The following is a 12,730-nucleotide window of genomic DNA, read 5'->3' as shown; positions in this document are numbered from 1 at the left end:
TGCTTTAGATATCCAAGGGGCAGCAAGGTTATTGCTTTTTTTGTTTATTTTTTTTGCTTGCTTGCTTTTCATTTTCCTCTTAATTCATTTCTGTTTCTTTATTATTATTATTATTATTATTATTATTATTATTATTATTATTATTATTTTTATTTCTTGTCAGACGACCTTATCCAGGGCGACTTACAACATAAGTGCAAACAAAGTGCAAATATACAGTGAAGTACAAGGCATCCATTATTACAAATTCAATTTAGCTAAAACATAGCAATTCAAAATAATACATTTTACAAGTTCCAATTTACAATTTACACAAGTACAGTAAGTGACTTCCTACATCCTGGACGGTGAAAGCTAAGTGCTGTCAAGATCTAGGGTCACAGTCAAGGGCTATGGGAAAGGGAGCAAGGAGGAAAACAATCAAGAACACGAGAAGCATAATAAGAACTGTGAAGTGCTATCTAGCAGGGATAGAGGACTAATATTAGTACAAGTAATTTCAAGTACTGTCGGAAAAGATGCGTCTTGAGTAAGCACCGGAATGAGATCAAGGACTCTGCTGTTTTGACTTCGGTGGACAGGTCGTTCCACCATTTAGGGGCCAGGGATGAGAAGGAGCGGCTCTGGAGGAAGGAGAGTGGAGAGGAGGTAGAGTTAGTCTTCTGGCACTGGAGGAGCGCAGTGGTCTGGAGGGGATGTATGGAGAGACGAGTGTCTGAAGGTAGCTTGGTGCAGTGTGGTCGAGACAGCGGTAGGTGAGGGTCAAAGTCTTGAACTGAATGCGTGCCGGTGTCGGGAGCCAGTGGAGGGAGCGGAGCAGTGGAGTAGCGTGTGCGAATCGTGGCAGAGAGAATACCAGACGAGCCGCAGAGTTCTGGATGAGTTTCTTCAAAGTTTCTTCTGCTTTGTATGAGATTGAAATTCAGTGGAATGAAAGTCCCTTTCACGCTGGCATTCTTGACACAGGTCAGACCAACTTCTGGTAATTTCACACAAATTCAGGCCAAAAGCAACCTAGCTCAGGAGATTTGTTCATGTGGGTCATCTCAGGTCAATTGAGTCTAAGGCTGGAATCACAATCACAACTGCTAATAGAAAACTACTAACCTGTCCTCAGTGGTGGATTTTTTAATCTTCAGACACTTCTTTCTTCCAAAGTTTTGATTTCATCCCGCGCTTATTTGTTTTCTATGACAACACATTGTAAACTGACCTGCTTGACAGGGTTTCAAAACCTGGGTGGTGTGCAACCTGGACCAAGCATACCAGTGTGAAATAGCATTAAGTAGCCTGCTCACAGGCTACTTTATAATAAATACATTTACACTACTGTGACTTATTTTTTTGGATACAGTATCTTTACAGTGACATATAGCACTTAGCTTTTCCCGCTCTTGCATTTCCACACAACTGGAGGCCGTGCCTGGGTATAACGTGCAAAGCGCTCTCATTACTGTAGAAGTTAACTACGGTGTTCCCTATGGAAATAGCAGGTTGCTTTATTTAGTCTGCAAAGGTCAAGCGAGGCACGGAGTCGTCTTTTACTTTAGTTAAGTGAACTCTAAAATCACATTTCACCCTGATACCTTTCTCGGTTCCTCAAGCCTTACGGAGGAAATCTGCAATGTCAGGATATTTATCTTATAAGTGTGACCACTCAGGAATCGTAAATATCATGCTTGAGATGACTTCCTGTTCTAAGGCTGAGAAAATCTAATGTGTTTTATACCCACCTCCCTGTGCTGCTAGACGGGTTTTATTGTAAGAGGGAAAAGAACAAGTTATTATTTTAAGGGTGGCACTAACCAAGAGGTTTTAAAATAGTTTCCTTTCATATATCTTTGCTCAAAAGGAGATCTGATGCCAATAGTTACCGTATCAGAATTGACGCTTCCAGAAAACAGTTCACGGTTTATATAAGGATAATAAGATGTAGAATAAAAGACCTCCTTCCGATTAAACACTATTCTGAGGGATGAGTGAAAATTGACATTTCGCACCGCTTCGTGTAGATTTGTCTTCTATTCTGTCATTGTTATTCACACTTCTACTCTCTCAACTAACTGGGGGACAAATAACATCATACAATCTATATGACTTATAAAACAATGAGTGGTGATAATGAATCAGGAAACACGCAGTCACACGTGATTGTGCATGAGGATACATCTCTGTGTTTTACGGATATGTCAGCCGGAGAATGTATAAGCCATGAGGGAAACACATGGAGGTGGGCGCAAGGCCTGGGCTTCTTCACTTCCTTTTGTTCTCAGTGTTCCTTAATATTATATTACTTGAAATATTTAGGATCTTTATGCTGAACTGTGCTGTGAAGAAGACAAGTATTATCCCAATCTTATAGTCTTATATCAGTCGGTTACCTGCCTACATTTACTGCGGTCTCTGACCATAATCCTAGCCCAGATCAAAATGTTACACAAAATGAATCGCTAAATGAATTTCAGCACATAGTTTAGGTGAATTACTCAAACTAATGTGGTCTAATTATACAGTCAGTAATATGGCAGAGAATTAGCATAACACCTAATAAATATTCTGAATCTTTTCTCCGAACTGTCATACTGCATTGCAGTGTTGAAAGGAGAGACTTTCCACTACACCATTGTTTGCATTAGTAGGTTACCTAATTAAAACTTACATTTCACTTCTAATTTCAAATGTCCCAGAATTTATGAAAAGACAGACCTGGAGAAAAAAAATATCCTGCCAATTATAAAGTTCTGTAGATCATGTTTAGGTTTCTCAGTAAAAGTTTAGATTTTAAACTTATAATGGAGTGGGTGAGTGGGAGGGGTTGGCATGCCACATTTTATGTTTTAGTAGGTTAGACTTTTTGAAAACACTGTCTCAGAATTCAATATGTTGCCGATCATTGTTTCTTTTTTTTCTTTTTCTTATTGTATTCTAAATAAGTAGGCATCTTGGTGGCTGTCTCACTAAAGCTTTGTGTGGATAGAGAATTCAAGACACTACATTTTCTGAATACAAAATACATCATTTCACTATGTAAACAGCCTGTGGCAATAATAAAAAGCAGCACATCAATATATTTAATCAAGGCATGTAATACTTTAAAATAGGGATGGAAATATAATGTATTAATTATCCTATTAAAGTAATATTACTGTAGAATTTAAAATGTAATGTCTTTGTCACTGCACAATAATGTAGTGCAACCAAGAGGTATACATGTAGTCACCGTGCTATTCCCTTTTCTCTTAAATCAGGCAAAGTGGCAACTGTGAAACTTAACCACAGGTTGCTTCACACTTAGCAGTGACTATAAACACATTCAATTTCAAATTGGAAGTAAAGGACCTTTTTCATCTTCCAAGTGCTGCAGGTTTGTGCAGGGAGGGAAACTAAATAACTGGGCAAGAAAGCTGGTTATCCAAGAGTTTTTCATTTTTGATGTGTGAATAAAAATAACAAAAACACTCTATTTGCTTATTTTGTACTAACATTATCATTCATCGTGGCCCAGAACTCTGCTTTCAAGGTAAAGGTGTCAGGGAAATGACTCACCTCAGTTTCTGAGCTCTCATTGTGTTACTTGGGGAGTTGTTACCCAACCTCCAGTGAAACAATTCTCTGTCTCTCTCACTGTATACTATATAACTGCCTAAGTGCGTCTCAGTGAATACTTATTAAATCCAATGAAAATGAACAAAGGGTCTAATATGTAGAGCAAAAATGACAGCTGTTTCTGAGAGCGCTGCGCTATTTGGTGGAAGCCCTTAAAATGAGATTGATAGTCCTATAACTTTGTTTCCCTGGTCCATAGTATCACATTTCTTTGTCACGAAGATCATTATATATGACTGTGTAACACTAAAGGACCTGTCTTGGGTTTGATTAATTTGTCGTTTAATTTCTATCTAATAGTCTTTAAAGTTCACTTGCAACAGTACATCTGATTTATTCTACTTTAAGAACCTTATTCTTTATATACCTGCTCATCGTGTTGAGTTATTGGTGAAAATTGTCAAATGTGGACGATAAGGAATGTTTTGTTTCCAGAATTATGTTTTAATTAATATAATATCACCCACAGTTTCTGAGATTCATCTTTTGGATCTTATTAAAGTTTGAGGAGACAGGAATCAAATTAAATGCAGTATGCTGGCAATTAAATGCCATTATGGAGAACTTTCCCAAGCAAATCAGATTAATGTCAAAAAGAATATTAAAAGACTTTCTGGGCTGTAGCATGATATTTGCCTTGCCATTACTACATTGAGATTAAACAACATATTGTAAAGCTGTAAAGTTGTTGTTTTACTGGCTTTGTCTTTAAAGAAGATGTTTTGGATCAAGACAAAAATGGGCTTAATTATTAAATCACTTATTAATAATGCAATGTGTACATTTGTTGGTGTATGTATCACTATAAACATATATTGCACTTGGCAGGTTTATTTCAAGATTAATTCAAGTTATATCAGAGGGGCAGAGTCCTCTTCCACACTGCAAAGCTGATGACATTCTTGACAAAATAGTAGATGGCATTTCAAAACCTTTAAATCAGTGTAATACTGCTTTGTATGATGCTATATTTCAATACCCCAGTCTCAGCCTCTTCACTAACTCACAGCACACTCTTTTCCTCAATGGCTGTGTGACAGCAGAGTGAAACTGTGTCCTGGGTTCTGGTTTTCGTGAATCATTAAAGGCGTTGAAAGAACACTTTGTTAAATCATCTTCACATGTTAAACTGCATATCCTGCCACTTAGCGCTCCTCAAAACTCAACACTACCTTTCAAATAAAGCACTAAATAGAGGAAGTGCATGAACTGGTGTCAAAACATGATCTGCTTTAGTACAGATTCTTTTCATACCTCTGCGATAATTAGAACAGTTTTCCCTCCTGTGGAAGGACTTCTACAAAGGGAATATTGGGAAGGCCTTTAATTATCATATTAACCACAATTTTTGTAGTCTGTCTTTTTGTCTTCATATAGTAAAGCTCTACTAAGATGCCAACCATAAAATAATAATAATAATGACCATACTTATTATAATCTTGGAACTTGATATTTGTATGCTGTGCTGCAATCCAAAGAAAAACAATGTGAATTCTCGCACAGCAATCCTCTGTCTACCATCATGTAGGAAGTGTATAGAGCATGTAAAACTGAAAAAAATACTTTTTAACATGTTGTTTGGAGCTGTTACACGTCAGTGATGCCTTAATTTATTCTACAGGAAAGTCTGTAGCATCTCTTTTTAACAACAGTGGTCAGTTGGTGTCCGAAAATGCATTGATTTTCTGTCTGCACTGATACTTTTTACTTCATTGAAGGTCAGTGTTCTTTAGGTGATCCTGTTCAATTTCAGTACCTGCGCTGTAGGACGATTTTGCATGTCTGTAAAATATGCAGAGGGATGCAGTTTTAACCAGCAGTGACAGATCCCTGATATATTGGGTTTTTGTTGTGGCATTCATAATCCACTTCATATTTGTTAAAGACCCTATCTTCAAATGAGTGAACTCTAATTAAAAATGTTGCCATTGTTGTTATGTAAACCTAGGTTTTAAATTACTTGACTAGCTTCATAAGCATTACAAAATATATATATATACAGTTGTAGAAGTATCTAAACCAGTTGCTTGCAGCTACAGCCCTGTTGTGAGTGGGAGAACCGTGTGAATTGGTCTTGATTTAATGGATTACACAGCAGTTCCCTAGACCTGGGTCTCTGTCATCAGCCTGCAATATTCTGGTCAACAGTTGGCTGATAGAGATGGCAGTTTTCCTCTGACAGGATGTTCTTGCTCTGTGTTCCAGTTTCCGTCTCAGTGCTGTGTCACTGAAGTCCCCCTGGTGCGAGTGCCCACACCCCCCAATCAAGCACTCAATGGGCTCAGAGGCCCTCCCCTCACCTGTCAGCTGTGAGGAAACATCTTCAGCAGGCTGTCACTGCCTGTTTGAGGCATTACAAATTGCGATCCGTTAGCTGGTGACATGAACAACCTTTTTACAGCTCTGTCAAGTTTTCCGGCAGTAGACAACAAAATCTATTTTAGGAAGTACTTGAACTTTTCTTTTTTTAAATGTTTTCATAATGAAGTCTTCAAATATGAATTTGGGGCTATTCAAAGGGTTTTAAATGAGAAGGGCCATCAATGATTTTCTTTAAACCATCTCCAATCCATTTTTTTTTTCTTCTCTCTCCTTTGGATTTATAGTGAAAGTGTATTATTTATTCATAGTCATAATCTTGCAGGATTAAGCAGAGGCTATGGTAAATACTGTGAACACTTCAGAACATGTGCCAAATAACTTTTCCATTTCTCACATTCTGTTTGTCAGCTTTCCATTTCATTCTTCTGGTCAGCGGTTTCTTACCTTGGTAATGGAGAAACCCCCGACTCATTCAGGATTCAAGGGAAAGTTACTTCTATAGACTAAACCTATAGAAACTAAAATGATCAGAGCTCATTCTTTATAGAGATATCCTTCAGATGAGATTTTAAGCAACAGTTTTCATCAGTTAGTGATCTAAATGTGTATTATAATGTGGGACATATGTGATGTCGGTATCCCTATGAAAAGCCAGGCGACTATATATAATTCTTCCCCCAGCTGTGTGTTAAGAAGAGCTCTCAGTTTTGCTCGTTAAGATTTCCAGACGGCTTATAAATACGAAGCCCTTTATTCTCATATAGTCTTTTACGGCTCACAGTGTACACTTCATTTGTGCTCTAAACAACTGATTTAGGTTGATGACCTTGACGAGAATCAGTCTCCCACTTTGCTTTATCTGAGCAGCATCACAATACACAAAGAGGAAAGGCAATTAGTGAAGCCTGTTGTTGTTCCTTCTACTTTTTCCTCTCCCTGTACCCTTATACATCCTTCATGACATACCAATTCGCTGTAAACACAGTACTTCAGGAGAGACACGGCTGGCATTTAAATTGATACATTTAATCCTAGATTTTGCTTTTAAATTGCAAACTATCAATGAATGATCAAAATGGGAGATTCTTAGTTTAAGTCTGCGACTGCTGGCTTTCCAAGGAAAATTATACAGCTTTGTATATTCCTTTCAGATACCTGCAATATGAAAGGTCGGCATCTAACAGCATTGTATGGGCTGCTTCAGCTTTTTACTGCTGAATACTTTATCAAGGATTCTTTGAGACGTTATTTGTTACATTCTGTTACAAATTGAGACCTTGGAGCTTTTAAGTAATTGCATTTTGAGTTATTCTTAGAGTTGTTTTGTTGTTTTTCTCCTCACAAAATATTCAATTTCATGTTCAGTGCCAACATTTCAGTCAATTATCAGGTCTACATCTTCATAATGCACTTCACAGCATTGCTAACTAAAGAATGTATTTTTCTTTTCACTGAGGTTCTGCTCATGGGTTTCACGACTCCAATAGATGGGCTGTAACTTCAGAAAATACAGTTTAGAGTCTCTCAAAACACACCGTCGAAATATGGGAACATTTGAGAAGTTGAGAACACGAAAACAAAGAGACTCAACATCCTTAAACGATCCTTATCTCATCAAGTCATGACACATTCGGATTAATTTTCATGTAAGCCACACAGCCTGGTATTTTTCTGTATAGTCACTATTGTCTGTTTTTAAAGATTTACATTTTTAAAATTGACCCCAGAATCAGCACCATCATACTGTCACTCCTGTCAAAACACCTCACAGAAGACCTTGCATGTGTAACAACATTTTCTGAAGCTCAATGTGTCTTTCTTTCTTTTCCCTTTAGCTTCTTGAAGGCAGCTTTACCTCTCAAGTTAGCCATGAAGTGGATGGGTTAATCTTTCAACCAATAGGGGTAAGTCTATTAAATCTGCCTTTTTATTAAATAAATTGCCATGTTGCCTATATACAGTACATAATTAATTAATAGAATAAGAACAAAAAAAAGACTGTAATATTGGCATGCCTTCCTAGCATATTTATAAAATGGCTATGGTATTTCTGGCAAAATCGACCCATACCGACCCGTGTACTTAAGTACTCATATCCAAGTGGCTTTTCCATTAGTATGTCTTTGTGTGTGTGTGTGTATCCAATGTGCAAATCATATGCATTACCTTAGTGTATCAAATTCTAAACTGTATGTGGAAGTAATGTCAATCGGTATGTCTGGAGAGGAAAATGTGATACAGACTTTACATCAAGTGCTTACAGGCCGTCTGTAGCAGTGCCTGCTTCGTTCAAAACTAATAAATATGTAATGCCTTCTGGTGTGCAAATTTCATGTGGAATATGTAATGTATCTTATCACCTTCACTAGTGGGGGCGGCACGATGGCGCAGTAGTTAGCACTGTTGCCTCACAGCTCCCGAGACCCGGGTTCGGTTCCGGACTTGGGTGCCTGCCTGGGTGCCGCTGTGTTCCCCTGTGGCTGCGCTCTGGTTTCGTCATGTTTTTTTTTTTTTTTTTTGTGTTGTACGATCTAGAAGACTCTAATTTGAGTTTGAAAAGTTCTTGTTCTTAAAAAGTAGTTGTGTGGTTGCAGGCAGAGTTTGCGGCGTATTGTTTCTAATTATTGATTTTGAATCTGAAGTCTAGCAGCAGAACACACTGAAAAGCCTGACGGCGGGATCAATGCTAAAGATTGATTTCTTTCCTCCTGGAATACGATATATATAAATGCAGCTCACTCGGATTTAAGAGGCAAATGCTCCGTCAGACAACCGAAAAACATTTATTATCCAACTAAAATTACTGTACTTTTAAGGTGGCCACTCCATGAGAATCCTGATAATGTCAGTGGAAAATGTTTTATTTAGAAGCTGATGTTTATTCGTATTTTGTTAATCCAGTGTCCCATCAGATCAAGTGGTATTCAGCAGGAGGAACTGTTTTAACTAGACAGTGCTTGATGCATTTTTTCCACTAAGAGTGAGAGCTGATGCATTTATTCTAACAACAGGTCAAATCTGTGTTACTTCAATGGGCAAATTTAAATATATTTGAGTATAATTAATGTGTAAGAGCTGCACTATTTCATTTCCCCGTTTATTCTTCTGTTGAATTAAAAACAAAGGAAAGGAAACTAGGACAGTGCACTCATGCTTTATAGCACTGTATTGTAATTCTGCGATTCATATAATTTAACAGCATTCAAGTAGGACTGTCAAAAAAGTGAGCAACAGTAAAACAAATATAATGCTAGGATTCTAATCCATACATGTAATTATCTAATTTTCTGCAGAGACAACACCACACCTATTAATGTTTGTCACAAATATACACAATCTGTTTCATTCAAAATATGTCCCCAGAGAATAGTCCTAGGAACTCAGTCTACCGCCCTGTCTGAAGTCTTTTTTAAACCATGCTTCTAGTGCTCACCACCGGTGGATTCAAGGAATAAAAGGGAAAATGTTGAAAGCATAGTAGTTATCTGTTGACAGCAGTCCTCAGAGACAACATTTGTCAATTAATGCAAATACACGTTGGCACAGCTGTAATGCATTCCACTTTATAAACAAACACAAAAATTACTCTCAGGATTTCTTATGCATCTCTTTCACCATCCTAATTGATCATTTATTGTGACTGTCATTCAAATTATTAAAATCAGATTGTTTGTTGCAATCTTGAGTTAAATAGTCATAGGCTGCAGTGTTTCTATGTTTGAGCTTCTCTCTCTCCCTCCCCCTCACTTTTCCTCTCTCTCACTTTCTCTCTCCATCTCGGTATATTATATGTATAGCTTGCAAGGCTATGACTGAGTTTCCTCTAATATTCAAAGGAAGTTGGAAAAGAAAAAGAAAAACAAATCAAAGCATCTATAGTGGTCTCGCTCAAGCTTATAGATTTAACAGTGCAAAGGTGTTGAGAAGTTCCTGGGAGGTGAATTAAATCCCTGTGGGCTGTGAAGGAAAATTTTGGCTGTGAATTTTGACCTGAAGTGACCTGGTTTTAAACTGAGCTGAGAGGGAGTCTAATAGAGCAGCAGTGAATACAGTTGTACTGGCAATAAAGAAAGGACCACGTCCTGTTGACAGATAAAATTTCGACATCATCCTCTGTTAATATTGGCTTCATATTTGTGTGCTAATCTAAGCACATGATGTAATTTGACTTTCACCTGTTTTGATGCCACTGGACAGCTGTAATTATTTCCTGTTTAAATGCATACTTCAAAATGAATGCATTTATTAGGTGGAAAGAAAACCCCTAAAGAGCTTTCACTCAGTATTGATTACAATCAGGAAATTATTTTCTAAACTTTGAATTACAATAAACATCATCTAAAGGGATGTGTGATTATTAATGTGAAGTGAATGCTGAAAACTGCCCAGACATAGAAGGATGTTTCTCTCATTAGGGTGCTTGACCTGTGATGCTGTTATTGGTTAACTGCACTTCAGTCTTTACAATCTTTACAGATATCAACTTAATTTAGTGATCATGGAATTATGGCACAAGGACTGAGTTGTTCGTGGCTTTCAGAGGATATTACCCTTCCAAGGTCATTTTTTGTTTACACCTACTTTTACTTTTCTTTTTTTAGTTTTTGACAACATGGTCTCTTGTGAAAGATATTGTCATCCATTTCTGAGCCTAATCAAGCCTAAATGCAAAATGTGTTACATAGATGTTAATGAAAAGGATTTAAATAATGTTCCTTTCTGTAGTGTAATAACCTTTTTAACACTTGGAGCTGTATTAAAACAAACACACACAAAAAAGCTGCCACTGTATACAGGTTTATAATTTGCTCTTAGCAAGTCAGACAAGGTTTTGTTTTCATAAAGCCATAACAATGTCATTACTCTCTGCATAACGGTCATCAATAGGCAGAAAGAAAACAACTACAGTTATCTTTAATCAGTGTAACACTTCTGGCAAGTTTCAGCTCTACAGTGCATCCGGAAAGTATTCACAGCGCTTCACTTTTTCCACATTTTGTTGTTACAGCCTTATTCCAAAATTGATTAAATTCATTATTTTCCTCAAAATTCTACAAACAATACCCCATAATGACAACGTGAAAGAAGTTTGTTTGAAATCTTTGCAAATTTATTAAAAATCAAAATCAAAAAAAGCACATGTACATAAGTATTCACAGCCTTTGCTCAATACTTTGTTGAAGCACCTTTGGCACCAATTACAGCCTCAAGTCTTTTTGAGTATGGTGCTACAACCTTGGCACACCTATTTTTGGGCAGTTTCTCCCATTCTTCTTTGCTCTCAAGCTCCATCAGGTTGGATGGGGAGTGTCGGTGCACAGCCATTTTCAGATCTCTCCAGAGATGTTCAGTCGGGTTCAAGTCTGGGCTCTGGCTGGCCACTCAAGGACATTCACAGAGTTGTCCTGTAGCCACTCCTTTGTTATCTTGGCTGTGTGCTTAGGGTTGTTGTCCTGTTGGAAGATGAACCTTCACCCCAGTCTGAGGTCCAGAGCACTCTGGAGCAGGTTTTCATCAAGGATGTCTCTGTACATTGCTGCATTAATCTTTCCCTCGATCCTGACTAGTCTCCCAGTTCCTGCCGCTGAAAAACATCCCCACAGCATGATGCTGCCACCACCATGCTTCACTGTAGGGATGGTGTTGGCCAGGTGATGAGCGGTGCCTGGTTTCCTCCAGACATGAGTTCAATCTTTGTTTCATCAGATCAGAGAATTTTGTTTCTCATGGTCTGAGAGTCCTTCAGGTGCCTTTTGGCAAACTCCAGGCAGGCTGTCATGTGCCTTTTACCAAGGAGTGGCTTCCGTCTGGCCACTCTACCATACAGGCCTGATTGGTGGAGTGCTGCAGAGATGGTTGTTCTTCTGGAAGGTTCTCCTCTCTCCACAGAGACACGCTGGAGCTCTCTCAGAGTGACAATCGGGTTCTTGGTCACCTCCCTGACTAAGGCCCTTCTCCCCCGATCGCTCACTTTGGCCGGGCGGCCAGCTCTAGGAAGAGTCCTGGTGGTTCCAAACTTCTTCCATTTATGGATGATGGAGACCACTGTGCTCATTTGGACATTCAATGCTGCAGAAATGTTTCTTTACCCTTCCCCAGATCTGTGCGTCGATACAGACGGAGGTCTACAGACAATTCCTTGGACTTCATGGCTTGGTTTGTGCTCTGACATGCACTGTTAACTGTGGGACCTTATATAGACAGGTGTGTGCCTTTCCAGATCATGTCCAATCAACTGAATTTACCACAGGTGGACTCCAATCAAGTTGTAGAAACATCTCAAGGATGATCAGTGGAAACAGGATGCACCTGAGCTCAATTTTGAGTGTCATGGCAAAGGCTGTGAGTACATTTTTTTGATTTTAAACAAACTTCTTTCACGTTGTCATTATGGGGTATTGTTTGTAGAATTTTGAGGAAAATAATGAATTTAATCCATTTTGGAATAAGGCTGTAACGTAACAAAATGTGGAAAAAGTGAAGCGCTGTGATTACTTTCCGGATGCACTGTATATAGGATGACAGCATATTTCTTGTGAGCCTACCAAAGAAACTATGCTGTCTAGTCAGTAAATGCAAAATTACTACAGAAAACTTGCAGGTTTTAATTCATCATTCATGTATAGGTTGATATTTATATTTTCAAGATCCAGGTTGCTTGAAATTATGCAACAATGTTTTCCGTAGGTAAAATGATATAAATCAGATATTAAAGATATAAGAATAAATAAAGAATGCCCATGATACAAGCATGCTAAGGAAATATAATGTGGAAGAAAGCAATAAGTCAGTTTGCACCATT

The 12,730-nt window shown here is 38.1% G+C and overlaps 1 protein-coding gene across 1 annotated transcript in view; it reads left to right on the top strand.

Annotated features, from left to right (window-relative positions):
* rngtt (RNA guanylyltransferase and 5'-phosphatase) overlaps positions 1-12,730 on the top strand; it is a 112,518-nt gene that overhangs the window by 64,159 nt on the left and 35,629 nt on the right. Inside the window, exon 12 of the mRNA XM_066688615.1 lies at positions 7,764-7,832. Within this exon, the coding sequence (XP_066544712.1) occupies positions 7,764-7,832 (69 nt within the window). The remainder of the gene's footprint in view (positions 1-7,763; positions 7,833-12,730) is intronic.

Source organism: Amia ocellicauda, chromosome 1, assembly GCF_036373705.1.
Source record: "Amia ocellicauda isolate fAmiCal2 chromosome 1, fAmiCal2.hap1, whole genome shotgun sequence".
Taxonomy (NCBI): Eukaryota; Metazoa; Chordata; class Actinopteri; order Amiiformes; family Amiidae; genus Amia; species Amia ocellicauda.
Note: the sequence above shows the minus strand (reverse complement) of the source record. Positions and strands in the feature narration are given on the sequence as shown.